The sequence below is a fragment of the Electrophorus electricus genome, chromosome 13, assembly GCF_013358815.1.
Source record: "Electrophorus electricus isolate fEleEle1 chromosome 13, fEleEle1.pri, whole genome shotgun sequence".
In the NCBI taxonomy this organism is placed as follows: Eukaryota; Metazoa; Chordata; class Actinopteri; order Gymnotiformes; family Gymnotidae; genus Electrophorus; species Electrophorus electricus.
Genome location: NC_049547.1, coordinates 19549306 through 19572857, shown reverse-complemented (window position 1 = coordinate 19572857; position 23552 = coordinate 19549306). Strand labels below are relative to the sequence as shown.

Here is a 23552-nt window from a genome sequence, read left to right as displayed (position 1 = left end):
AAGTGGTTTTCACAACCACTAGTGCACCCCACCACCACACACTTGTTAGCTTGCTTCTATTCTTCTGAAAACCAGTGCTTTCAGAAAAGGCCTTTTGCTTTCAGAAGACAGCCAGAATGAACTCCTACCCTGATCCTAAATACCACCACCCTGGTTTGCTACACTTGTTCTGAAGACACTGTCTGGCTATATTTGATTTGGGCTGGAACCTCACATTGCAATGGCCCCCTCTCTCACTAGCAAACTGGCTCATGTTAGGTTTCATGTATTAGAATGCAGATTCTTCACAAACACGCATCTCACACACTACTTTTGTTGGAGGAGTGATTATTTAAATAAACAAACACGCCATTTCTGACCAGAACCAGACACAAAAAGGAGTACACAAAACATGGTTATAAAATTCTTTTCACTTTAATTTGCTCAAAAAAGTTTCACATCAAACGTAACCCTTAAAGAAGGGGAAGTGGCCACAGAGGGCCACGGGCTGGATCTGGAACATTCTTTTCCTACTGAGAATGTCAGCATTCCTGCTTCTGCATTTCCTTTCATTTAGAATGAACTTTAATAATAATAATAATAATAATAATAATAAAAAATGTAAACTGAGAGTTTTTTAAAAAATTTGCTCTAAGTAGTGTCTTAAAGCACTACAGCATGGTAAACAAAGTAAATTAGTACAATTAAAAAAAAAAAAAAAAAAAAAAAAAAAAAAAATTCCTCTGTCTCCGGGTGAGTAACTTGAGAGCAGGTATAAAGACGCAGCCTACAATAAACCCATAAATATTTCGACCACTTTCTTTTAAACTTCGATTTAATGAATTTTATGAAAGCTCACAAAAGGAGCCACCATCCTCATTGAGGAAAACAAACCCCCCCCCCCCCCCCCCCCCCAACGTCGGCTATGCGACAGCGCACGCACACACACACACACACACACACACACACACACACACACACACACACACACACACACACACACACACACACAAAACGAAACAAATATCCACGTGTTCCCATGGTAAATTGGACGCTATTGGACAGTGGGGATGCGTCTTCTGGAGAAAGAGCAGTAGGACAGTGTCCGCAGAGCACCACCCAGAGGCACACGCTGCACATGGCCTGCAGCATCCATCGCACCTCCATCCACCCCTTACACATCCACTCATTAACTCATCCATCCATCACTCCCAATGAGTGAGCTCAACATACCTCTACAGGCTATAGAATGCAGAGCTCTCTGCTCTTTACCCAGTCCATGTGTCATGAGACACACCCACCCACCCAGTGATCGGGAATCTTCAGCTACGTCTAAACAAGCAATCAAATTGTATTGCGGACTCGTACTTCTGGTCGTGATCGGTCTGAAAACAGAATCTGATTATACAATTCTGACTAAGAAGCAGGTCTGCTTTAAAGCAAGTAATCATGAGCCTTGAGCCAAGTTCACTAACAGGAAGCATCTGATTCCAGCTGAGCTTTTGAGCTCAGGCCAGCAGCTGTGAGCCAAGTTTTTACTCTCAACGACCAGCGCAGCAGGACTGATGAACAGACCCCCACCATCGCCCACTGTCTCCATGAGATGAACTGCATACTTGCTTCTTCATCTGACTGAAACAAAGCCCCGGATGTGTAGCCGTACGGGGCGCTACCGAGTGTCCCCGTGGGGCAGTACAGAGGGCTCGTGTGGGTCTGCTTTACGGTGCCTGTCCCAGCTCTGGGTTAAATCTGTCTGTATGTGTAGCTATGCAGGGACAAAGCCTCTGTGGTCAAACGTGATATTCCTCACCACTGCAGGAACATGTGCCATATACTGCACCACATCTCCAAAAACTGCACTCCCTCATTTATATAGACTATACAACCATGATGTGGAAGGAGAAGAAACAGATGGAGAGAGGGACAGGCAGAGAGAGAAAGAGAGAGAAAACACGTAGTTCTGAAGAAACTCCATGCAGCGTTGAGGTTAACCGAACAAACATAAGCTTGAGTTCCAAAGGAAAGGTATTACACAAAAAGTGTCCATATAAAATGCAGATTAGGCAGAAGGGGCCACTGGGTGATGAGATCATGTACAGATTGGCATTGTTTGTTTTTGTCAAGAGACAGTGTCTACAAAGGAGGAAGTCTCTCTCTCTCTCTCTCACACACACCCACAACCCCCCTCTCGTCCATACACATATATGTACATACACAACCACACACACCCACACACTTACAGGGCCCAGACAGACAGCATAAACAGTGCTGTCCTTAGAAATGTGTTTAGTCCTATTAAGGTGCCAGCACAAAACGTGTTTGTGCATATGTGTGTTATATGTTTCATGTGTGTATAGAGGGCATGTGTGTTATATGTGTGTATAGAGGGCGCATGTGTTCAGTCACACATCTCCTCAGGGATCTCATGAGGGTTAAGGATTCCAGGGACAGACAACTGCAGTTTGTGTTTCTCCTCCTGGGCCTGGCGCAGAGATGCCTCCCGCTCCTCCAGGAACAGATCTGTAGTGTCCTCACCTGCAAACTCCTGTATACACACACACACACACACACACACACACACACACACACACACACACACACACACACAGAGAGAGAGAGAGAGAGAAAGAGAGAGAGAGAGAGAGAGAGAGCATTTAACACCCAATATCTCACAGGCCCTTACTGCCAGGACACTTCCAAAAACCACCCACCCAGACTTAAACACCCCCACGCGCAAAAACCCCTGCGCACACACGCGCGCACACACACACCCCCCCCCCAGTGTCCAGTATGTAGCACAACAACATAATGCTTCTCCAGCAGTGACAACCGAAGGGAGATCCTCTGAAGGACTGAGAAACCTCTTGTGTGCAGCACCCACACAGGACTAAGCCCAGTCAGTACACCCGAGAGCACCTAGACTCCCACGAAACCCTGGAATCTCTCTGATATAATGCCATGCCACCACCCACAGCACTGGCCCACCCCCAGTGTGGGAGAGGCAGGCGTGACACTCACCTTGATCTGCACAAGGAAGTCTCTTAGGTGCTCCTTAAACGCGGCAATGTCCTGGTTCAAACTGAATAGCCCCGTCACAAACACTTTGACCTGTGCACTGCACACAACAGAACCAGTCGTCAGGATCTGGGACCAAGCAGCTCCTCCCACACTGGTGTTAAAAGACAGTTGACTGGTCTCGTGCCAATGCTGGGCACATGACCCCTTCATGTCTAAGAGAGGAAAGTGCAGACTCACTCCTGCAGGTGAGGAAAGGCGGTTTTCAGCAGATTGGCGACATATTCCTGGATGAAGGTCTGATTGCTGACAGGGTTTCCAGGGTTCAGAGTCACACTGATCTTCCCCTCCTCCACCAAGTTAAACATGTACGCCAGGATAGACGCGTGCATCGTCAGCCCTACAGGAGATGTATGCACATACACACGCACAGACATGTACAAGCGGCTGTTAGTATCCAGTCGTCAGGAGGCTCAAGCCTGCAATATCAATGACCTGTTTTGACCTGCCAGAACCCCACACGAACTCTGTAACCCCACACCGATGCTTTAAATCCCACACGGACTCTGTAACCCCACACTGATGCTTTAAATCCCACACGGACTCTGTAACCCCATGCTGACGCTATAAACCCCACAGGAACACAATATAAACCCCACATGGCCTCTGTAATCCCATGCTGACACTAAATTCAGTGCTAACGCATTGAATGCTGTGGTTTGTGAAGTGTGTGTATTTATGCAGGCATTTGTATGCGTTTCGGAGTGTGCGCGCGCGCGTTTGTTTTGTGCACACGCGTGCTCATCGGGCCACTCACCAGCTGTGTGAGACGTGTCCGTCACTACAGAGAAGATGTGCTGCAGTACGTCACAGAAATAGGTCTGGTAGAAGCTCTGAGCTGCAGCCTCTTCCTGGGCCACATTCTGTAGCAATGTGTACAGGATCTGCAGACCTACACACAAACACAAGTAAAATTTGTTTCATAAAAATTAAAGTAATATTTACATTTCATATCACACGCCCAACAACCCTCATATGGGAAATTTGACTGCATCCCACAGAACAAAGAGAGACTGTAGGCAGGGGGGTGGAGCAGTACCAGAGCAGACCATCGCTGCATTCCCCACTGACACAACTACATTTACATGTGCGGTGTGGTAAATCACGCACACATGCCAACATCCTCGATGATGATACAAAGAAAGAAAAGAAAAAAAAAAACAAACAGCAATCTGAGCACAACGTTCATTTCTGCTACTGTAAAGCCTAATCTTTTAACCTATGTTTCACTAAAAACCCCAGAAAAACTCCCCACCTTCGCCAGCGTGGAGGTAGAGCCTCACCTGTGTCTGCTACGTTCCTCATGGTGTGTTTGAAGGCCCAGATGATGGAGTCCAGCACCAGTTTGAACTGGGCGGGCGGGATGGCCAAGAAGGCAGGGAAGCAGTGGGAATTCACTGCCTGCAGTAGGTAGAAGAAGTGCGTCCGGTGCTCGGGATGCTCCTCGAAATCCTGCATGGCCGCACGCAAAAACCCAGGTCAGAAGTGGACACACTAGATTTCCATATTACAACCCAGGATCATAATCTAGGATTATAATCTGAGAGAAAACCTGATTTTAGAAAATTACACCGTGAGTTTATAAACCATCTCTCAAGCAGTCTGTCCATGTGTCTGAAGATTCTCGCAGCAAACTGGTTTCGTCTGATCTAGTTACAGTATACCAGTCCGAGCAGGTCAGCTCCAGCTACAGTAAAGGGACTTATATTTATTTTATCCAAATTGTCTAAAATTCATGAAGGAAATTGATCCCTGAAAGAGATCCAGGATTACATTTCTGCACCAAACACTTGCTCACAGCAGCAGCGTATTAAAACCTGACCTGTCCTTCAGCTTCAAGTGTTTGGGTTTTATCATGTGAAACATACAGTTTGCAATATTTGTACAAGAGGTGCTCTGGGGACAGAGGGAAAGGTCTTACTTTGTTGATCATGTTCAGCGTGCACTCAAACACAGCGTCAAAGATCTGTGGGATCTCTGACGTGATATGGCCGCCCAGTTTGTTTACGATGGTTGCCATGGTGCTGAGCACCTCGGGCTCCCTGGCTGCAGGAACATTCCGCTGGTAATCTATGAGGACGGCATCCAGCAGGGGTGGGACAAAGTTCTCACCCACCTGAGAAACAAGCGCATGCACAGCACAGCTCAGCCTCTCTGAGCGACATGCGTTTGGGCATTTTCACGTGAGCAGGTGACGTGCTAAATAAACATTAGGGTGGGTGAGGAAGCAGAAACATGGGGGGCAGGGAAACAGTTGAACTGCAGACTGTTCTAAAGCGAAACTATAGCGATTCGGCATATATACGTGCTTCTGTTCGTTTCTCACCATCTGTGGGTCGTTGGAGCGGCTGACCCAGCCTGAGATGAGTTTGAGAGTTTCTCTCTTCACCGTGCGCATACTCCGGATCAGAGGCTGCTTTGTCACCATCTCACCTGCACACACACACACAAATATATACAACACAAAAATCACATACGCGCGCACACGGACCAGAAAAATACACAAAAACAGAAATAAGGCAGTAATATCATTTGACGTGTGCAGTGTGCGTGTGCACATCTCTGTGTGGATTCTGTTTCTATGCAAAATGCACTACGGCTCCTTGCTCTCTCTACGGTGCATTTATATATAGAGCCTCAAGTAGCCCAGCAAGAAGCTATTCTTAATCTGTCTCCTGCCAAATCCCTGCATCATCAGAGGGGCCATTAGTAGGAGCTCTGTGTGCTCCACCATCAGTGCTACATCACCACGCTCACACGCCCTCCCAAAGCACCGTTGGTCTGTATGGCTGCAGAGATGTTCTCGCTGAGGCACTTGTAGACGTTGAGCATGTCCAGGTAGATGCGGCCCAGCTGGATGACGAAGGGGTGGCCCACGGCCTTGCACGCCCTCACGTTGGTCTTCAGGATGCTGCCCAGCTGCTTCACCGTCTCCGGGTCCTTCAGGATGTCCACGTTCTGGCCAGCGGACACAGACAGGGTGTTCACACACACGGGGCACGGCACTGCGGCTTATGGCGTCAGGGGGCGCGTGAGGGGGCACCCTCACCTTGGTGGCCTGCTGGATGATGCTGTCCCACACCTGGTTGGGCAGCAGCATGTACTTCTCTATGAGGTGCTCCTGCACAGCCTGGTCCGTCTGGGCGCCAATCATGTAGCCCACCGCCTCGTAGAACGTGTGCACCTGCGCGCAAGCGTGCGCGGAGAACGGACAACGCGAGAACAACAAGAAAGAAAGAAAGAAAGAAAGAAAGAAAGAAAGAAAGAACGCGAGCGGTGAAAAGAGAAATGAAACATGCTCAGTGGATTCAGCCAAACTTCTCAGTTGGTTAACAGTATTACACGACCTTCCCAAAGACAACTGGACAAATTCATGAAACCAACTGCCAGACTGAACATGTTACAGTGCTGTCGCACTAACACATTTCCTCATTCATATGTGTGCAACGTTGGTGTATTTTATTGTTTGCATGATATGGTGCAACTGCCTTTTGTCCTCATTTGCATGACATTAGTGATTGACAACGCTACACTACTAGGCACAAAACTTCAACCTGAACCTGTCTGACAGCAGCGACGTTTGGCCGAGCCATCCTAAAATTCCGCACACACCCCCATTCAGCTAACTGGCAAATTTATCTGAAAGGCATTTTTTTTTTTTTTTGTTTGCAATGAGCATGATGGCAAACTGCCATACACAAATACTCGAAGGTGACATGCTTGAGCAGGAACTGAGAATACAAATGGAGGCGCTACAGAGGACAACACTATAAACAGATATATACTGAGGAGAGAACCAGTCTGAACGATTCTCGGGCTTCTACTGCACCCGCTTTTCCCCTGACGTCAGGGCAGAAACTGCAAACTCAACCTGCTGCGGCTGCAGGTCACAGATGATGGTGTTGATGTTGTTGAGGATCTCGTCGATGAAGGGCATGACTTCCCCGACCTGCACCTGCACAAAGTGCCTCCTGCACTTCTGGGCGATCTTAATGAATGTGTCGCAGGCCATGTCCTGTACTCCATCGTGGGTCTCTGGGGGAGGGAGGGAGTTTGAGAGAGAGAGAGAGAGAGGGAGAGAGAGAGAGAGAGAGAGAGAGAGAGAAGAAAAAAAAGTTTCTGTGTTTAGCATTGTCATACCATACTCAAAGCAGACACACCTAATAGAACTCAAACATTTTCTAACCCATCCGACTGAAATGAGCAGCTGGACCAATTTTTTTTAAATTTTTTTTTTTAAAGCCAAACTGAAGACTTTCATCTCACCCAATCAGACCAGACAGAGGCTACCTCGCTGACTCACATGGAAAAGTGCTTGTATTTTTTTTTTTATTACATTTGTACATAATGTAAACACAGCCCCACTGTGAAGGATGTTTTAGCCTTGCTGGGGCTGCCATGTAGGAATGATTAATGAACAAATGTACAACAAACGTATACCTTAACATCCCTGAAATGGAAACTGCATAAAGCACGGTGTCAGTAAACACTGTCAGTCCCAGCAGAAGGATTAGATAACTCACCATGCATGAACTCAAACAGTTTGTTCACCACAGTCTTGAGGAACTTCCAGTGTGCGCGTAGGAATCTTGGGTACTGGCCCACAATGTACATGATGTTGGAGGCAATGATAGCCTTGTTATCTTTCCCACGCTTCTGTTCACACAATCCCAGCAGGTCCTAACACACACACAAACACGTTAAACTAGCTTTACATTGGTTGTCACAGATGGCATAAAACATTAAATTGGGAGTTAAGGGTCACAAACATGTGGAATACATCAAACTACACATTTAAAAAATCTTTTAGAGTAGAAATATTGAGTAGAACCTACGAAGTTAGGGGCAGTGCTGCATTTTCTCTAACATTCACAGTTTTTCTAACATTACAGCATTTGGCAGATGCTCTTCTCCAGTGCGACCTACATCTGCATTAGTATGGGATTAGTAGAGGATTCCTGGGCTTGAACAATGACCATGGTGTTGGGAGTACTTAGTTATACCAAGTGAGCTACTGTGCGTGCGAGAGAAATACCTTGATGACAGTGACGAGGAACCTCTTCTCATCCTCCTCATGCATGGCTCCACTGATGGAGCCGATGGCCCAGCACAGCGTGTTCAGGTTTTTCCACGACCACTCAGTCCCATTCACCTGGTTATGGAGCTTCTCCGTCATAATCCGCTCTGTATCTGCATAGTCCAGATGGGTCAGGTACACTGCACCCACACCGAGAGAGCGAGAGAAGGGTGGGGGTGGTGTGGAGAGAGGGGGAGATGGGCAAGAGAAGGTAAAAAGAAGAAGATTTATAAATAAAAGGGCCAAGAAAACCAGCAGTGATCCAATATGATGCAATCTGTTTACAAGCTGGCTATGATGTTTTACCATCTACCATACGGGTGCCCGGATGCGTGAATGCTGAAGGAACCGCATGTAAGTGTGTGTGGGTGCTTACCCAGGGTCTCCCTCATGTTCTTGTAGAGGTTGATGGAGTCTGTGTCCTTCATGAACTCACGCACCACCTCTCCCTGATCGTTCTCCACCACCAGCACCTCCTCGGGCTTCGCCATGCGGCTCACCATCAGCAGGCGCACCTGGGACGCACGCACGAACACACACGTTCACATATGCGCATGTACGTATATACACTTACACACAGGTCGAAGAGAACCATCACTGCACTAACACACACAGGTCAAAAAGTACATGAAGCACCACTGTCATGCATGAATGGCTGGAGAGACGCTTTGTGTGTGTGTGATCTCCCCACCTTGGACAGGACGGGCAGGTAGAGCTGTCTGCGTGGGGGGACGTCGTAGTGCTGGCTCCCAGACAGCAGGGGGGAGGTGGAGGTGCTGAAGGGGCTCTCCCTGTACAGCTCTGCCGCCAGGTGGTTCCAGTACTCCAGGCAGATCTTGAAGATCTCCGTCTCCTCCACCTCCGACACCAGCAGCATGTAGTGGAGGGCCTGAAGGGGCGACATGGGCCACAGCACCTGACATCACACACTCACCACAGGATGGAAGAGGGCCCTAAGCCCAACACCTGCACCTTAAATGCTCCACACCAGAGTCACACAATAAACTCTACGGCAGAACCTCCAAAACCTTATTATTCTTAGTTGCATTAGTGTAGCACCGCTCTCAGACTCAAAGACGCTTTACAGATGGATACCAACCGTGAGGCTAACGTGTCCTTATAGTGTGTTTGCGCCTCCATCAGGGGCTCCCTGTATGAAAAGTGCTATATAAATAAACTTGCCTTGCCTGGTGTGTGTGGCACCTCCATATGGATATCCCTCATCTACAATGAACCGGCTCACAGTAAAACTTCGCAGTGAACTTTCTTCTAATGACCCGCACGGCACTGAATGGTCTGCTCCGTTCAAAAGCCGTCATCTAGTACTAGAATAAGGAACTCTATCTCAGGGTTTGGGATCATAGTCTCAGTAATTATGACTAGGCTGAAAACCTAGTCAGATATTTTATTGAACACCTCTCATCTTAGGTAAAATTGCAGATCTGGGGGTTCAGGGGCGCTGAGGGCTAAGGTACGCTTGGATGCTGTAATGCTGTCACTATCCATTTTATCACTCAAGTCTGCTGGCTGGGAGATGAGGAGTTCTGATGTTTCAGAACGCCTCATATCTGTGTGAACTTTTGGCTCTACCCTTTCAGCTGTGCTGCCATAACTAGATCTGCTAGAGTCCACCCTAACACATTATACATCCATATCTTGCACATAGTAGCATGTGACCACACCCTAGCCTCCTGCTTTGACTCCTCCCACCTCCACCCCACCCACCCGCCCGCTTCTTCTCTGCCTCGGTTCCCAGCCTTCACAGAACACAGAGAAGATTCTAGGCTGGAAGCTGGTTCCTTGTCCTGAGCTGTTGGGTGTCCGGCGCCCGATAGGTTTCAGACACACACGTCTTCATAAGGGACACCCCCAGGTACGTGTGTGTGTGTGTGTGTGTACCTCCATGAGCGTCTCTCTGAGGTTGAGCCTCTTCTCGATGAGCTGCCCGTGCTCTCTGAGGAAAGTGCAGAGGAACAGGCTGAGGTTCTGGATGAAGTTCTGCTCATCATCCTTCCCGTTTGCGTACGCCAGACGGATGTTCGTGTTCAGAGGCAGCATCTGCAAACCACAGCACATGGATTAATTTCAAAGAATGTGAGTGTGTGGGGTACCTGTTTTGCATTGCTCTGTATGTGTGCATCTATGCGTATGTTCAAGTATGTGTTCATGCACATGTGTAGTTTCTTTTTTTTTGTTTTGTTCTGGCTGTAGTTTTACTTGGCTACGTCGATTCATGGCATGCCGAGGTGTTGTGTGTGCTACCTGTTTGAGCTGCATCATGGTGAGTGTAAACAGTGTGACGAACTGTTCCTCATATTGGCTCACGCTCACGCCTGCGATCTCCGTCAGGCACTTCAGAGTGACATTGCGGAACATGGGAACATTCAGGAACTGCGGGAGGGAACAGGAGCGAGGGAGGGGACAAAGGAGAGGGGTGGAGAAGGCCAGGCACGCCACATGGTCCAAGACGACAGATTAATGACCACCAAAGATTCAAATTGGGCATGACATCTTCATACCTTCAGAATAGGGATTTTCAGAACCACTTTTAGAGATACACATCTTGGATGCTGCATGCCCCTTGCAGACTAAGGTTTACAATCACAAATCACACACACTCTCAATCTGGGCTTAAGCCCTCCTTTATAAAACCCATAATATTACACATGCCAAGCTTCGAAGGGCAGAGAGTCCTGACCTATCGACTGTTCCAGACCACGTCACTGCTAACTAAAATGCTGCTAACTATAAACAAAGAATGTGTGACTATAAACTGTGCTGTGTGTCAGCCTGAGTGTTATGATAAATATAAAAAGTTATGACTTACGCTTCTTCCATGTTTACAGTGTTCTAATCAACCGTGCTACATGTCATTACTTACAATCTCAGTGTCAAAGCAAGCAGTCACAAATAAAGGATTTCAATCTGAAAAGCCTCGGCATAAACAAATGACTTCAAGAGCACTGATCTGAGATCAGTGGTTGGGTGTAATAAAAGGGGAGTATCGGCCTTGTCTCTCCTACCTTGTACACCAGAGTGCTGATAAGTTTGGTCTCAAAGATGTAGCCCAGCGGAATCCAGTTCAAGAAGCGTAGCAAGGTCTCCAAGGTAGCATGCACTAGAGGAGCATTTTGGGAGTTTTCCTGTAAAGTGGTAAATAAATAAATACATTTAAAAGCAATTCAGATTTTAGAAAGGAGAAAACATTGATCAATTATGTAGGATTGCTATAAAAAAAAGAAGTCTAAATTCACTCTGTGAGAAGTTCAAAAGATTTTGGATGCGTGTGTGTGCGCATGCATGTGTGTGAGAGTACGAGCATAAACTTCACAAACCATCACAAACTGGCAGAGCTGAAAGATCTGGGAGAACTCATTACACATGCTGTGGGAAGCAGAGAAGAGGCGGTTACACTGCAGTAGTGATTACTACAGCCAGACAAACAAACCGCAACTGGAGTGCTTCAGGGCGCTTCTACATCTCCTACACTAAATCTCTGGTCCTAGCGCCCATTGCCTGGGGCCTCACCTGTCCTTCAGGTGCTTGGCCTTGACCTGGGTCATCTGGCCGCTGGAGAAGTCGAACACCTCCTCACTGAGCAGCTTCAGGATGACCATGTTGTTCTGACAGAGGCTCTCGCTGGTGCGGCTTGCCCCCACGATGTCGCTGATGAACGTGGGCCAGTGTTTGGGCCACTCCTGCTTCAGGATCTAACCAACATGCCAAGAACAAGCATAAACAAGCCTATTTAGAAACACACAAGTATGCACACGAGGAGTCTTTCGTAAATTTTACCAACCAGCTAGGTACCTTAAAACATTTTTTTGAGTTTAATTAATCGAACCCCAGATACCTGCTAAGGGGAGGTATGACAGACAATAATTATGACTACTGATTATATGCAGTACTCACCTGAACTAAAATCATGTTGAGCTTTCCGATGTACACTTTCTCTTTCTGCAATACAAGAAAACTCTAAAAACACTCTAATCAAAAGGAATGGACATAAATACAGCGATGGTGTTTCTGCGCATTCGATTAGATTCAGCTTTGTCACTGTTCCAAGTAACAGAGTCACGGAAACACAGGTAGTCAGGAAGTGCCAATAGCTGTGTATATAAGGCAAACAAGGAGGGTACGAATAACAGCAAGGCGCAATAAGAATGTCAGCGAAGTGCACAGCAAGCACGAGAGAACCAGGTGAAGGGAAACGGACGCGTGTCCGGCGCCATAAACGACTGGTGCCACAGGCATTACAGTGTAAGGCCTGCGTGGACGGGCTTGAATTGATCACATGTGCACGGAGCAGTTCAAGGGTCGGTGAAGAGACCGGGGCGGCAGAGCGCCACAGCGCCTGATGGGAGAGACTCCTGCCGTGCTTTCCAGGTGGGACAGGAGTGGCCGGCCGCGTCCGCGGGAGAGAGCAGGACTGTCCTCGTTTGGGATGCGAGATGTCCTTGATAAAGCCTCCCTCTAGACTGTCCTCAGTGGAAGGTGGCTGGGCTCAAGACATCTGTTGTAACGTTTTGGGTGTTCAGGGACTGACCGTGGTTGGTACAGCACACTGACTGGCGCTGCACCTCTTCCCTGCCGGATCGCTCACCTTCACAACCTGTCACCACCCCGTCATCTGTGTACTTGATTATGGAGCTGGGGGGGGGGTGGAGAAGCTGCAATTATTCAGCCCAACAGACTGTGGTCTGTTAGTAAAGAAATCTAAGGTCCCTTTACAGAGGGAGGTGCCAATGTCAAGATTGGTAAAATTGGAGATCAGATTGGATGGGTAGCTGAGCTGAAACTGATCAATGGTAAGCGCACATAGGAATTCCTGTTATCTATTAGTCAAGGCAGAGTCTAATGCAGTGATAAAGGCATTCTCTGTTGACCTTTTGGGATGGTAAGCAAACTGAAGGGGATCCAGTGTTGATATCAGATGATGTTTCAGGTGGAATGAGGATCAACCGCTCCAAACATTGATGAAGGGTGTCAGGACCTTCAGATGGAAGCCATTGCAACTGCGATTCATCTTGCAATATATAAAAACACTTTTGTGAACGCCCGACACGACATGGATCGGCCTTTGTTATTTTTAACAAATTTACCTACAACTATTATCCACTCATAGAGCACTCATGTGAAACTCCTGTGATTAGTTAGGATGCTCACAGCACAGTAAAAATGTGTGGCGATTTATTACGTGTACATATTGCAGCCTTCTGTGAAATCACTACAACGAAAGCCAATATCGCGATAATACACGAGTGATATATGGCGCCGTCTGTAATGAACCCTAGCCCGAGGAGCGGTACTCACCTCCACGTTGGCTGCATCCGACGACGTCTTGATAATCAGCCCAACAACATACTTTTTAATGCCTGCACACAAGCAGAGGAGAGGATGCAATGTGACAGTGGTTAGGGGTTTTGAAACCAGCAGTGCAGAGAACAGCGGCGAACACGGCATGTGGCGTAGTGTCCTCCAGCTTGTCGACTTAAAGAACTGAAGAGATGATATGAACATTGGTGAAGGAACAGAAGCATCAAAAGAACTGAAGAGATGATATGAACATTGGTGAAGGAACAGAAGCATCAAAAGAACTGAGAGTTAAAACTGAAAAACATCCTCACAAAAATGCTTTGCTAAAGCGCGTGAAAGGCCCCAGGATAGAGCCAACGTGTAGTACATGTGAGAAACAGTAGAGGGAGCCGCACAGTACAAGTCCACTTCACTTAACAAAATGGCAGTTTTAAAATAAGGTCCACTGGGTTCCAACATGCAATGAAAACCTAAAATGAACACAATGTCAAAACGTTTTTACAGATATATCCATCTTTATATTTGAATAGACTGAAAGCTCTTCCAGGAGTCAATGCAGCAAATCAGAACCTTGAGTCAGATTCACATGTTAGGTAAGCGATTCGTCTCTGGTGGGCGTTTCCAAGCAAGTGATTCCAGACATCATGTGATTGAAGTCTGTGGTCATGTGAAATACATTTTTAATTGGTGCGCATTTAAGTTACACTGACTCGCCTGCTGGTCTACATGTTTTATAGAGATTTTTCTATCTTGGCATATCACTTAGAAACATGTGAACAGCTTCAGCTCACCTGGTACCACAACATTCTCTGACACTTTAGTCCATACCTCTTTCTCTTTTTTATATTGAACTCCCTGTATATAAATAAGTACTCATCAAACAACACTGGAAACCCAGACAGCAACAATGAGCTGCCATTTTAATGCAAACGGTACAAATATTCATTACGAACCAAAGGTCAGAGTAGCGTCTTTCTGAGGATGTGAGAACTTCATCATGCACCAGGGCTCATTTGCATAAAGTTGAGCAGAGCTGAACTTTTTCCATGCTCAGATCACGCGCTTCGTGCTGTCTTGTAGCTTCGCACCAGTGTTGCCACCTCTCATGTTATGTGATTGACTTCAGACCACTTCATCACTTCGGTTTCCACCGGTGAGCTCATACGGTAAGTTACATAAGAGATATTGGTGACATGAAGAGACCTCATGCGTGCGTGCTGTTGTGATCGCTCTGTGCTGATAGAAACGCTACAGCACTGATCCCCAAAGCCCCAGGGGGACAGCTAAGCTTGGCATCTGCATGACGGTTATAAATGGGTGTCTCCCCCAAGAATGCAGCATGCAAATTTAAGTTCAATAGTTGGAGACAAATTTGTTCATATAATGCAGTCTACTTTTTTTTTCAGGAGGTCACTGCACCATCTAACTGTACTGGAGATATTTATATGCCAAGATGGTCTCTTCACAATTCAAAACCTTTCAGTGAACTAAACGTACCCATACATGACCCACACGAACACACAGGCTCTTCCACAGGAAGGGGAGTGAAATTAGGGGCTTTCCCCCCCCCATTCTACTGCACACTAGAGACCGATTTCCCCGCATTTTACAGCTTGCCGCTTTAAACTCTTGGCAACTTCATCTGAATGAGCTCAGTCTGTATGCTGACCACACACGGTATGGTACACTTATTTCTAAAGGCCACTGGACACTCGCCATGCAGACTGTCCAGTTATAGTTTGCCTTTTCACCTGCAATCAGGATCAATAGCTATCAAATAGATAGGATAAATAAGATAGTAAGGGCAGTGGGTGCCATGCCTAGTGCCCCACAGCACGCTAATGCGTTTTATGTTACTCTCGCACAATGGCTTCTGCCATTAAAGGGCGTCATAATGAGCTGATAAGTCAAATCAGGTGCGAGAGTGGAAACCAAAACATCATTCAGTGTAGGAAGCATATATGCACTTACGTGTGTGCAGTTGTGTTTACTTTGTAATTCCTTTTCATTGTTTGTTAATCGCCTGTGTGTCCTCGGCTGTGCTCCCTCTACAGGTAAAGGGAGGGAAACTCAAATGGAGTGCACTACTCGGACCAGTAAGGGGCGCTGGTGTAAGCCCATACGATCTTTGACCGTGTGGCGCTTGCAAGTGAAACTGAGCTGGCATTCAAATGAAGAAAGGTTCTTATTGTATTTTTTCATATTTCTTTAGATTTTATTAAAAATAACCCCCCCCCCCACACACTTCTAGAACAGGTCCCACAAGACAATTTCAGACAAGTCTCTGATCTAGAGCTGGTCAAAACTGTAAAGCCACACAGGTAACTGGGAAAACGCAGGTGCTATATAGGGAGTAAAAAACCAACCAACCAAACAAACAAACAAACCTTACCTTCACACTGGTTTCTGGGCAGAATCTTCCATCTTGTTTTAATAACTGTTTCCAGAATCTGCAGAGCATAGTACTGTAATATCAAGGGAACAAAGCAGATATTAACGACTCCATCAGCCTTAAGAAGCTGCTAACCACATGAGCTATTTGCTGGACTGTGCTTTTTTTCAGAATAATGAATCAAAACAAAAGAAAAAGGAAATTGTCACTGCCTGAATACACTTTTATTTATTTATTTATAAAGAATTAAATCAGATTGAACATACTCTTTCATGCAGGCTTAATTTCAGTGTGTTAATTCCTATGGTTTTGCTTTAATCTTCCTAAAGAATTGGTGTATGCGAGTTGAAGCCTGTAGAAGTTTTGCTGTTTCTGCCAGTTTCACACCAGAAAGTGAAAGACAGGAGAGGAAACGTTAAGTCTAACAGTTAGTCGCGAACAAGACGGTGCTGCGTCCAACCACAACTGTGCAGGAAGCCTGAGAACCCAGAAAATGGAAAATATATGTCTAAACGTTGTATACTGAAAATAACCAAAGATAAGAGAGCATCAATGTTCGTCTCCCTACAACATGATTTTCAGTTTTACATGTACCGGCTACTATTAACACACCACTAGAAGAACGCTATGGGGGGGGGGGGGGGGGGGGGGGGGGGGGCTGGAGACACGAAAGATAAACAAAAAAATGTATAGACGCCTGAGATTTTCACCTTCAGCTGGTGTGGGTCTCAGGAACAGCAAGACAAATCACAGGTTTGGTTTCATACACTCATATGCTTCACAAGCCTTTATTTTAATATTACAGAACTGTGAGAATTTTGGGTACGTTAGTTTGTGTTACTGCCATTTGTGTTTTAAGCATCAACAGTATTTCAGCTGTAGGGATCAATGACTGTAAGCTACCAGGGGAGAAAAAGGTCAGAACGAGGGCAGATGAAATGAGGAGCTGATGTGCAACAGAAGACTCGCAGGAAGGTGATTAAAAGCGGACATTGGGAGCCATAAACCCTGCAGGTCATATCCCGCCATCTTTTACCATGTGAAACCCCAAGCACTTGAACAGGCCTTTACTTTTAATACCATTCAAGGTGCACCATTGGGGTGCAAAAGAAAATCAGTGTAGAATAATCCAAGCACGGCACTGACGTCTCACATCTGAATGTGCCAGCCTTTGAGCTACATCAGTGCCAAAGCTGTGATGTTTCTAGGATATGTCTTTCTATCTTTCTAACTGAGAAACGTATGGCCAAAACAGACAAGTGCAATACAGAGTGAGAGTGAGGGAGAAGGAGGGAGAAAAGAAAACAGAGACAGACTCGCAGAGAAATGATCCCTACAACTGAAACACCTCGTTACCCTACACCTCGTTAGAGCAATACCTGCCACCTGCCTCATACCACTGAGTAGAACATCATATCTTAGAGCAAGAATTCTGATCTAGGCCCAGCCTCTCCTAAAAACACGGCCACGTAGGAAAGGAGCAACTGCTCCTGGATCAGATACTTGCTCTGAGATGCTGCTTAGCTCTCCCTTCTCCAGATGAGAAGCAAATGCAATGAAAACGGATGCAGAGCAGAATTGAGTATAAGGGAATGAAAAGGTAGACCTTGTGGAGGCCTGCCGCCCAAAGCCTAGCTGTGTCAAGGTGCACAGGAAGACACACCCCTTTTCTTCCTATTACAAGCAATCAACATAATGGAACATTGTCATTAATAATCAAATATGAACAATTTCAATTAAGAAATTCTCTTTGTGGTGGTGTTTTTGTTTGTTCTTTTGTATTGTTTCTTAACAATGTTATTAAAAAAAGAGAGAAAAGAAACCGTAGTGGAAAAAAATCCAAATTACTAACATACTTTACAGTTTTTCTTCTCTTCATTTTGTTTTTCTGAAGGACTTTGAAATGTATGACAAATCTGCATGAGAAATTTAAGAGTTTTTACCTTTTCTCTTTTAGGAAAAGTTCTCACATTTTGGGCAGCACATTATGAAACTATGAAATACTACTGACAAATCCACTCCAAACATTAGTATAAAGGGTTAAGAGCACACGTACAGCAAGCCCAAAAACAAACAAACAAACAAACAAACAAACAAAAAACCAAATCAACAAATACATAAAAAGCAAATGGAGCCACCAGTACTTTGAGGAAGCCTCGTAAACAACTGGGGGAAAAACTCCATCCCGACCACCATAGAGCATGAAAAACTGCTGAGTAAATCAAAGCCCCAATTGGGATCAGTGGAAACAGCTGCACCAGGATTAGTGCTGAGCTTTCTAGCACAGAACACTGGAAACAGACACAGTGTGCAGTGCAATATGCCCACTGAAGCTGTTCAAAATGGCTCGGGGTCTCAACACTGAAAACTGGCCTATGGGTTTCAGCGATTCCTCATTGAGGCTTTAATGGCAAGTGGTCCTCCTTCAGTTATGCCCATCGGCACAAAGACCAAATGACCGTTTGGGCTTGAGAGACAGGATGGCGGCACAGGCTCCGAGTGGGCAGGCATACTGCAAAGGGCCCTGTCAGCATTTTAAATTAGCCAACAGCCCAAAGGAATTGACCTTTCACTAACACCTGATCGCCTCATACAGACTTCTAATTAAGAAATTAACTTGTGCGGGGAGGTCAGGTTTATTGGACTCCCAAATTTTAGAAGGCATCAAAGATTTGACTTTATATAAAAATAACTGAACCCATGACACCAAACTAACACGAATCAAAACATGCCCTCCCCACCTGTGCCGTAGGCAGCTACTTACGGTTTGTTTGAAATAATTCATCTGGTGACAGTAATTCATTATCTAATTTCCCCAAAGATCTGTATGATATTGAGTCTCATCAGATCAGCGCTTCCTCAGAGTAGAGGTCAGGGCCTGCCGTCATGAAGCCTGTGGGGCTGAGAGTGCTGCTGGTGGCTCTGCTTCTGGTCCCCACAGTGAAAACCACCATAAAAGGGGGCAGAGCCTGTCCAGCACTCACACCCCACAGAGCCCGAAGGGCATGGGCCCGCTGGCTGGAGCAACCTGTCAGGAGGGGCAGGCTTACTTTGGTGTTCATGTTCTGGGAGAATTCAAGAATGGTGTCTACTCGGGTCCACGCATCTGGATGCTCCTTTAAATGTGTGAGGACCTCCTGCGCCATTCTTTGCTAGGAAAAACAAAACCATAACCAAAGCAGGTTACACAGACATTTGGCACAGATTTACTGGACAGTTTGGACTACATCAAATGTGCTTAATCAATTGATAAATGGAAAGATGAAATAGATATGCAACTACTGAAACAAACTCTGCAAGTTTATTGTTCCTTTTTATGCAGCCCAGTAGTCTGAGCAGAAGTTCACAAATATCTGGTGTTCAAATTCAAGCACCAGTCTCATCTGACAGAAGAAACACACAATGCCATTAAAGCATGTAGTCACACAAACAACTCAGGCTTGAAAAAAAGACACTTGAGTCAACCAACTGCAGGTCCACAAACTATTTCAAAAATTATTCTTACCTGTGGGCCGACTCCATGGTACAAGCAGTTAACCACGTTATCCAGGAGGTTAATGTCCAGTTTCTGACTGAAGTCCAGCAGCTGTCTGGCTGCATGGTCGGCTAACATTGTCATAACTGCTGGCATAGAGCTCTGTAGGGACAGGGAGGGCTGATGAGTCCTTTGGGGGAAAAGAAAGATCCAGCAGGGAAAAGACATTTGAAATGAACTAACATTTTCCCAATTTTTGTACTGCAGGGCTTTCCACAGGTGTGAGAGGGACCTGTTCTCTATGTTCTTCCTGTCTAAATGGATACGAGGCTATGGAGTGGGGCAGCGCTCTCACTGGGACATACACGGTGTGTTGAGGTATGCAGCAAGAGTGCAGATATGAGATCAGGTTTCTGGACTGTTTACAGAGATCTAGGTCACAAATTCTAATCCATTCCTGACCGCTTTGCTCCACAGGTCACACACAAACCTATATAAACCAAACTTTGGTTTCTGAGATCAGGTCTTTATGAATGTGATGACATGGAACATGATACGACGCTGCTACTGGGTTAGCTGATACCGACCGAAGAAATGTCTCAGAATAAGATCACTGAGTAAGGCTGCATGATATTCACAAAAACATACTGTGATTATACCACTACTCACTACAATTGAAACATGGTTTGCAATGTAAAAAACATGCATGTAAACCACAGGTCTGTAGATTGATTTGCATTGTTCTGACGAAAATTATTTATGGTGATCAAATCATGTGAATGCTGTGTTTAATTGAATGCCTGAGATGTCCAGAATGTTTACACCACACAATTAAAAATAATGCTGATTTGATTAATTTGCATACTGCAGGCTTCCAGAGTATAATTACATCAAAGACAAGTATTACAATAATGATTACAAAATAACACATTTGGCAGTTCAACCCATGAGCATCTCTAACTGTTTAACTGAACACTCTCGTATTCAGATATGAAGAAGCGCATACATGATGAGGTTAATTTTAAAAATGACTAAATGGGACAAGCAACAAACAGGTCGAACACCTCAATGCTTTCAATGTATAGTTCAGGTTTGTCAGGTTTCTGGCGTGTCTGCGAGAAAAGCGAGGACTGAACTTTATTTTCTCAATGAAACCACGTGCAAACTAGCCCTTTCCTTGACGTCACACTGTTTACATCTGTCACAGATGGGCGTGGCAGCACCGACGCATCCGTAATGCAGCAGCCAGTGCTGGTTTTATATTCAGCGATTTCTGCACGCAAAATGAATACATCACATTTTACCTAATCGGTTCCGTAGCCTACTACTAATTCCGTCTGAAGGCCAGTGTAAACACAAAATAACAATAACGTTAAACACAACATTGTAAATCCACCACTGCGACCCACAGTGAAGGAAAAAAAACTGGGTCAATCAAAACCGTGAAACAGGTTTCTACGCACTGTGCCATTTATAGTACTTTTGGAAGATAAACTATGGATAATTTTCTGTAAAGGAACCCGTTAGTGACCCAGTGGACTTCCTTAGTCGACACGGGGTCAAACATTGACAGCAATGAATCAATAACATTACTTTTTAGCTGTGAAAAGCAACTAGCTTTTGGTCATTGCGCTGTAGATGAACGTGAAACTCGTGAACAAAGGCATTACCTATAGTTTTGTTTTCTTTTTTTTGTTTTTTAAAAGTTTTTAGGGCACCTAATCTAATTGGGTTTACGGGTTTGGCTGTCCGGAGAAATACAACCTCAGGCTATGATCGCTGGTGTAACCATGCCCTTCGTAAGCACAGTGCTGCTGGATTTAACTACTTAATTTGTTTCGATTCTCCCGCGTCTCTAAGCAAGTTAGCCATCAACTTTCTTCCATACGGAATTTCAAAATGGGCAAACAGTCATTCTTGCCATAACGCTGCAGTTCCTTGTAACGTGGTATACATGCTCAGAGCTACAGACACCGTCAACTGACGAGGAAACGACTTTACACCGATCTCCAACGTCATGACAACAGTGACTCCAAATTTATCCGCTGACCCCGCGGGCCAACTTTATTTCAACCTGGACACTATTTCCAGCTTTCGAACCATCCTAGGACATCGCCCATTCACAGTCCGAATACAACAGTAGCGTTTAGAAACTGCAACAATGCAGCTGTTCGCTGTTTGAGCTACGCTGTGTTTACTCAAAAACCCGCAGCCGCTGGTTACGTGCGCGAATAAGCAGGGAAAGGCGGGGGTGCCCGACGTTTTCGCGAACCCCCCCCTTCCCCGGACGACACGACGGCGGCGGCGAACCCCTCCCACCAGAGCAGCAGCAACTTCCACGCACCGAGAGCGGACTTGTCTTTCACGTTAACGGGGCACACTCGGGCAAAGTGGAAGCTTTAACCCGATCTGCTGCAACTTAAAAGAAGCATGGCCGGAGCAATAATAGGACGAAGTTGCCATTGTATAAATTCAACCGCAGGAACAAATGCTCTTACTCAGTAGTTAGCTAGCCAGCTAGATACGTTTGTTTATTCATTTACCAGCCATCTGGCTTTCTATTAATCTAATTAGCTAGCGTTGGCTAGACGTAATATCTAGTAAGTTATGGAGGTCTTAAAATACTCCTTCGTTGTAGCTAAGCCAGCTAACCGAGCGTTAGCTATGTCACGCATCTCTGACAAGCCATGCCACACACCCGTAACATCTCTAGCAGCTAAGCTAGCTAACCTCTGAAGACCCGAGACATCATTAGCTAGTTAACGTTCACTTACTTTGCTATCTGCAAAGTTCCCTTGCATTTAGAGTTTAAACTCAAAAGTTAAAAGAAAACACACTCACAGCACTAACCTAACTAGTTGACTACACAATTTACCGTGAATACGAACCAAGCAAATAGTGCCGCTGTAAATACATTTAACCCCCAGTTACCTACCGATAGTCCAAGCCTTTGAGAGAAAGGTCTGCTTTTCTGCCAGAGTTGCTAAATCTTATGTTAGCTAGCTAGCTCCAGTGTCGTTGATGCCTGGAGGAACAAGATTGCCTGCTGGCAGAGAAGTATGTTGAGACGTTGATTAGCCACAGTCTATATGAGTATGCTAGCTAAGCTAGTTGGTTGATTATGACCACTGCGATGTGGACTCGGCATTAACAATCACAGCGAGCTAGGTATTTTCTCAGTCCGACTCATTTTACGAAATAAAGTTAACCTTGATTAACAATTTTTGTCTTTACTGAAGAATTTTTTGCAGCGGGACGCTATTAGAGACTGTGAAACCTGTGCCTCGTCTTCTCACAAGCAACAAACTCGTAACTGGTTGAAACCGGTTCAGACTGGGAGATTCCATCTCGGTTTAGTTTTCAGCCGATGTCGCCGCGAAAATTTTGGATTAACGTCACGCCCATCCCAGTACGCGATTGGTTGAAATTCACAGCGGTAACGTTTATGCGGAAGTGCTATACGCGCGCACACTTCTCAATCAATCTCAATTTTTCTGGGCGCCCACGCTACAGCTCCGCCCTTCTAGAGAAAAAGAAGACAGACTTGAAGCAGAATGGAGTTTTAATTTCTACTGCTGTCGAGCAGAGTAGTTCATTTGTTTCGAGGGCTATGCGTTGTAGACATATCAGATAATCGTGTGTATTAACGCGTTTTTAAACACCTAATCAATCGGAATGGCACAGTAAAGAGCATATTCCGTGTAGCAGAGTTTTTTCGTCATTTACAAGTAGTGACAGTCGTGACAGATTCCGAAGGTAAATGAAAATTGCTGTTATTTTTACGGCTAAACCGAAGGAGGTTCTGGGGTCTCCCTGTCTGGTCGATGGATGTCGGAGCTTGTACTTGTGCTGATTGTACTCTGGTAATTTTCCACTAGCCACGAAGGGGAGTGGTTGTTCAGAGAGAGACTGGCTGTAATACGTATGGGTACGGGTCAAATGGAGCCACAATAGAGCAACACGGGCCCGCTAAAAAAACTCTGCTATATAAAAATAAAAGGAATATGATGGCTGTGAATAGTATTTGTGGATCGACGCGTCGGGGTGACTTTGAAACGCCTCAGTGAAAGAGCCACGTGATGATGCCATGGCTGAGAAATTAATGTGCGCCTTTTTTTGGGGGCGGAGGGGTCACGTGATTCGGCTACACTTAGACGTCAGTTGATGGAAAAATACAAGATTTTGTGTAGGCAAACTAGTGTAGCCGAACAAAGGATCAAATCGTCTTGCCCCCATCA

General features: G+C 45.6%; 1 protein-coding gene and 1 long non-coding RNA gene across 4 annotated transcripts; one reads left to right on the top strand and one right to left on the bottom strand.

Annotated features, from left to right (window-relative positions):
- Positions 1-1454: 1454 nt before the first annotated feature.
- Positions 1455-22655, bottom strand: xpo1b (exportin 1 (CRM1 homolog, yeast) b). 2 transcript variants are annotated; one of them, XM_035532705.1, is made up of 25 exons: positions 22250-22655; positions 19345-19504; positions 18890-18991; positions 15840-15912; positions 13445-13506; positions 12044-12088; positions 11660-11841; positions 11467-11515; positions 11155-11274; positions 10394-10522; positions 10031-10189; positions 8823-9020; positions 8508-8646; positions 8090-8271; positions 7578-7734; positions 6926-7089; positions 6104-6238; positions 5829-6012; positions 5381-5487; positions 4976-5170; positions 4338-4506; positions 3812-3946; positions 3235-3394; positions 2998-3094; positions 1455-2524 (listed from the first exon to the last, which is right to left on the bottom strand). In XM_035532705.1, exons 2-25 carry the CDS (start codon positions 19468-19470, stop codon positions 2378-2380), a joined length of 3216 nt encoding a protein of 1071 aa, XP_035388598.1. In that variant the 5' UTR covers positions 19471-19504; positions 22250-22655; the 3' UTR covers positions 1455-2377. The 2 variants fall into 2 exon arrangements, with proteins under 2 accessions (XP_035388598.1, XP_035388597.1); XM_035532704.1 differs by having other exon boundaries at positions 19345-19476.
- LOC118242335 lies at positions 14548-20170 on the top strand. Of its 2 annotated transcripts, none has more exons than XR_004776779.1 (4): positions 14548-14613; positions 15502-15628; positions 19582-19682; positions 19792-20170. It is a non-coding gene; the product is annotated as an uncharacterized LOC118242335 (long non-coding RNA). The 2 variants fall into 2 exon arrangements; XR_004776778.1 differs by having other exon boundaries at positions 19582-19692.
- Positions 22656-23552: the final 897 nt, after the last annotated feature.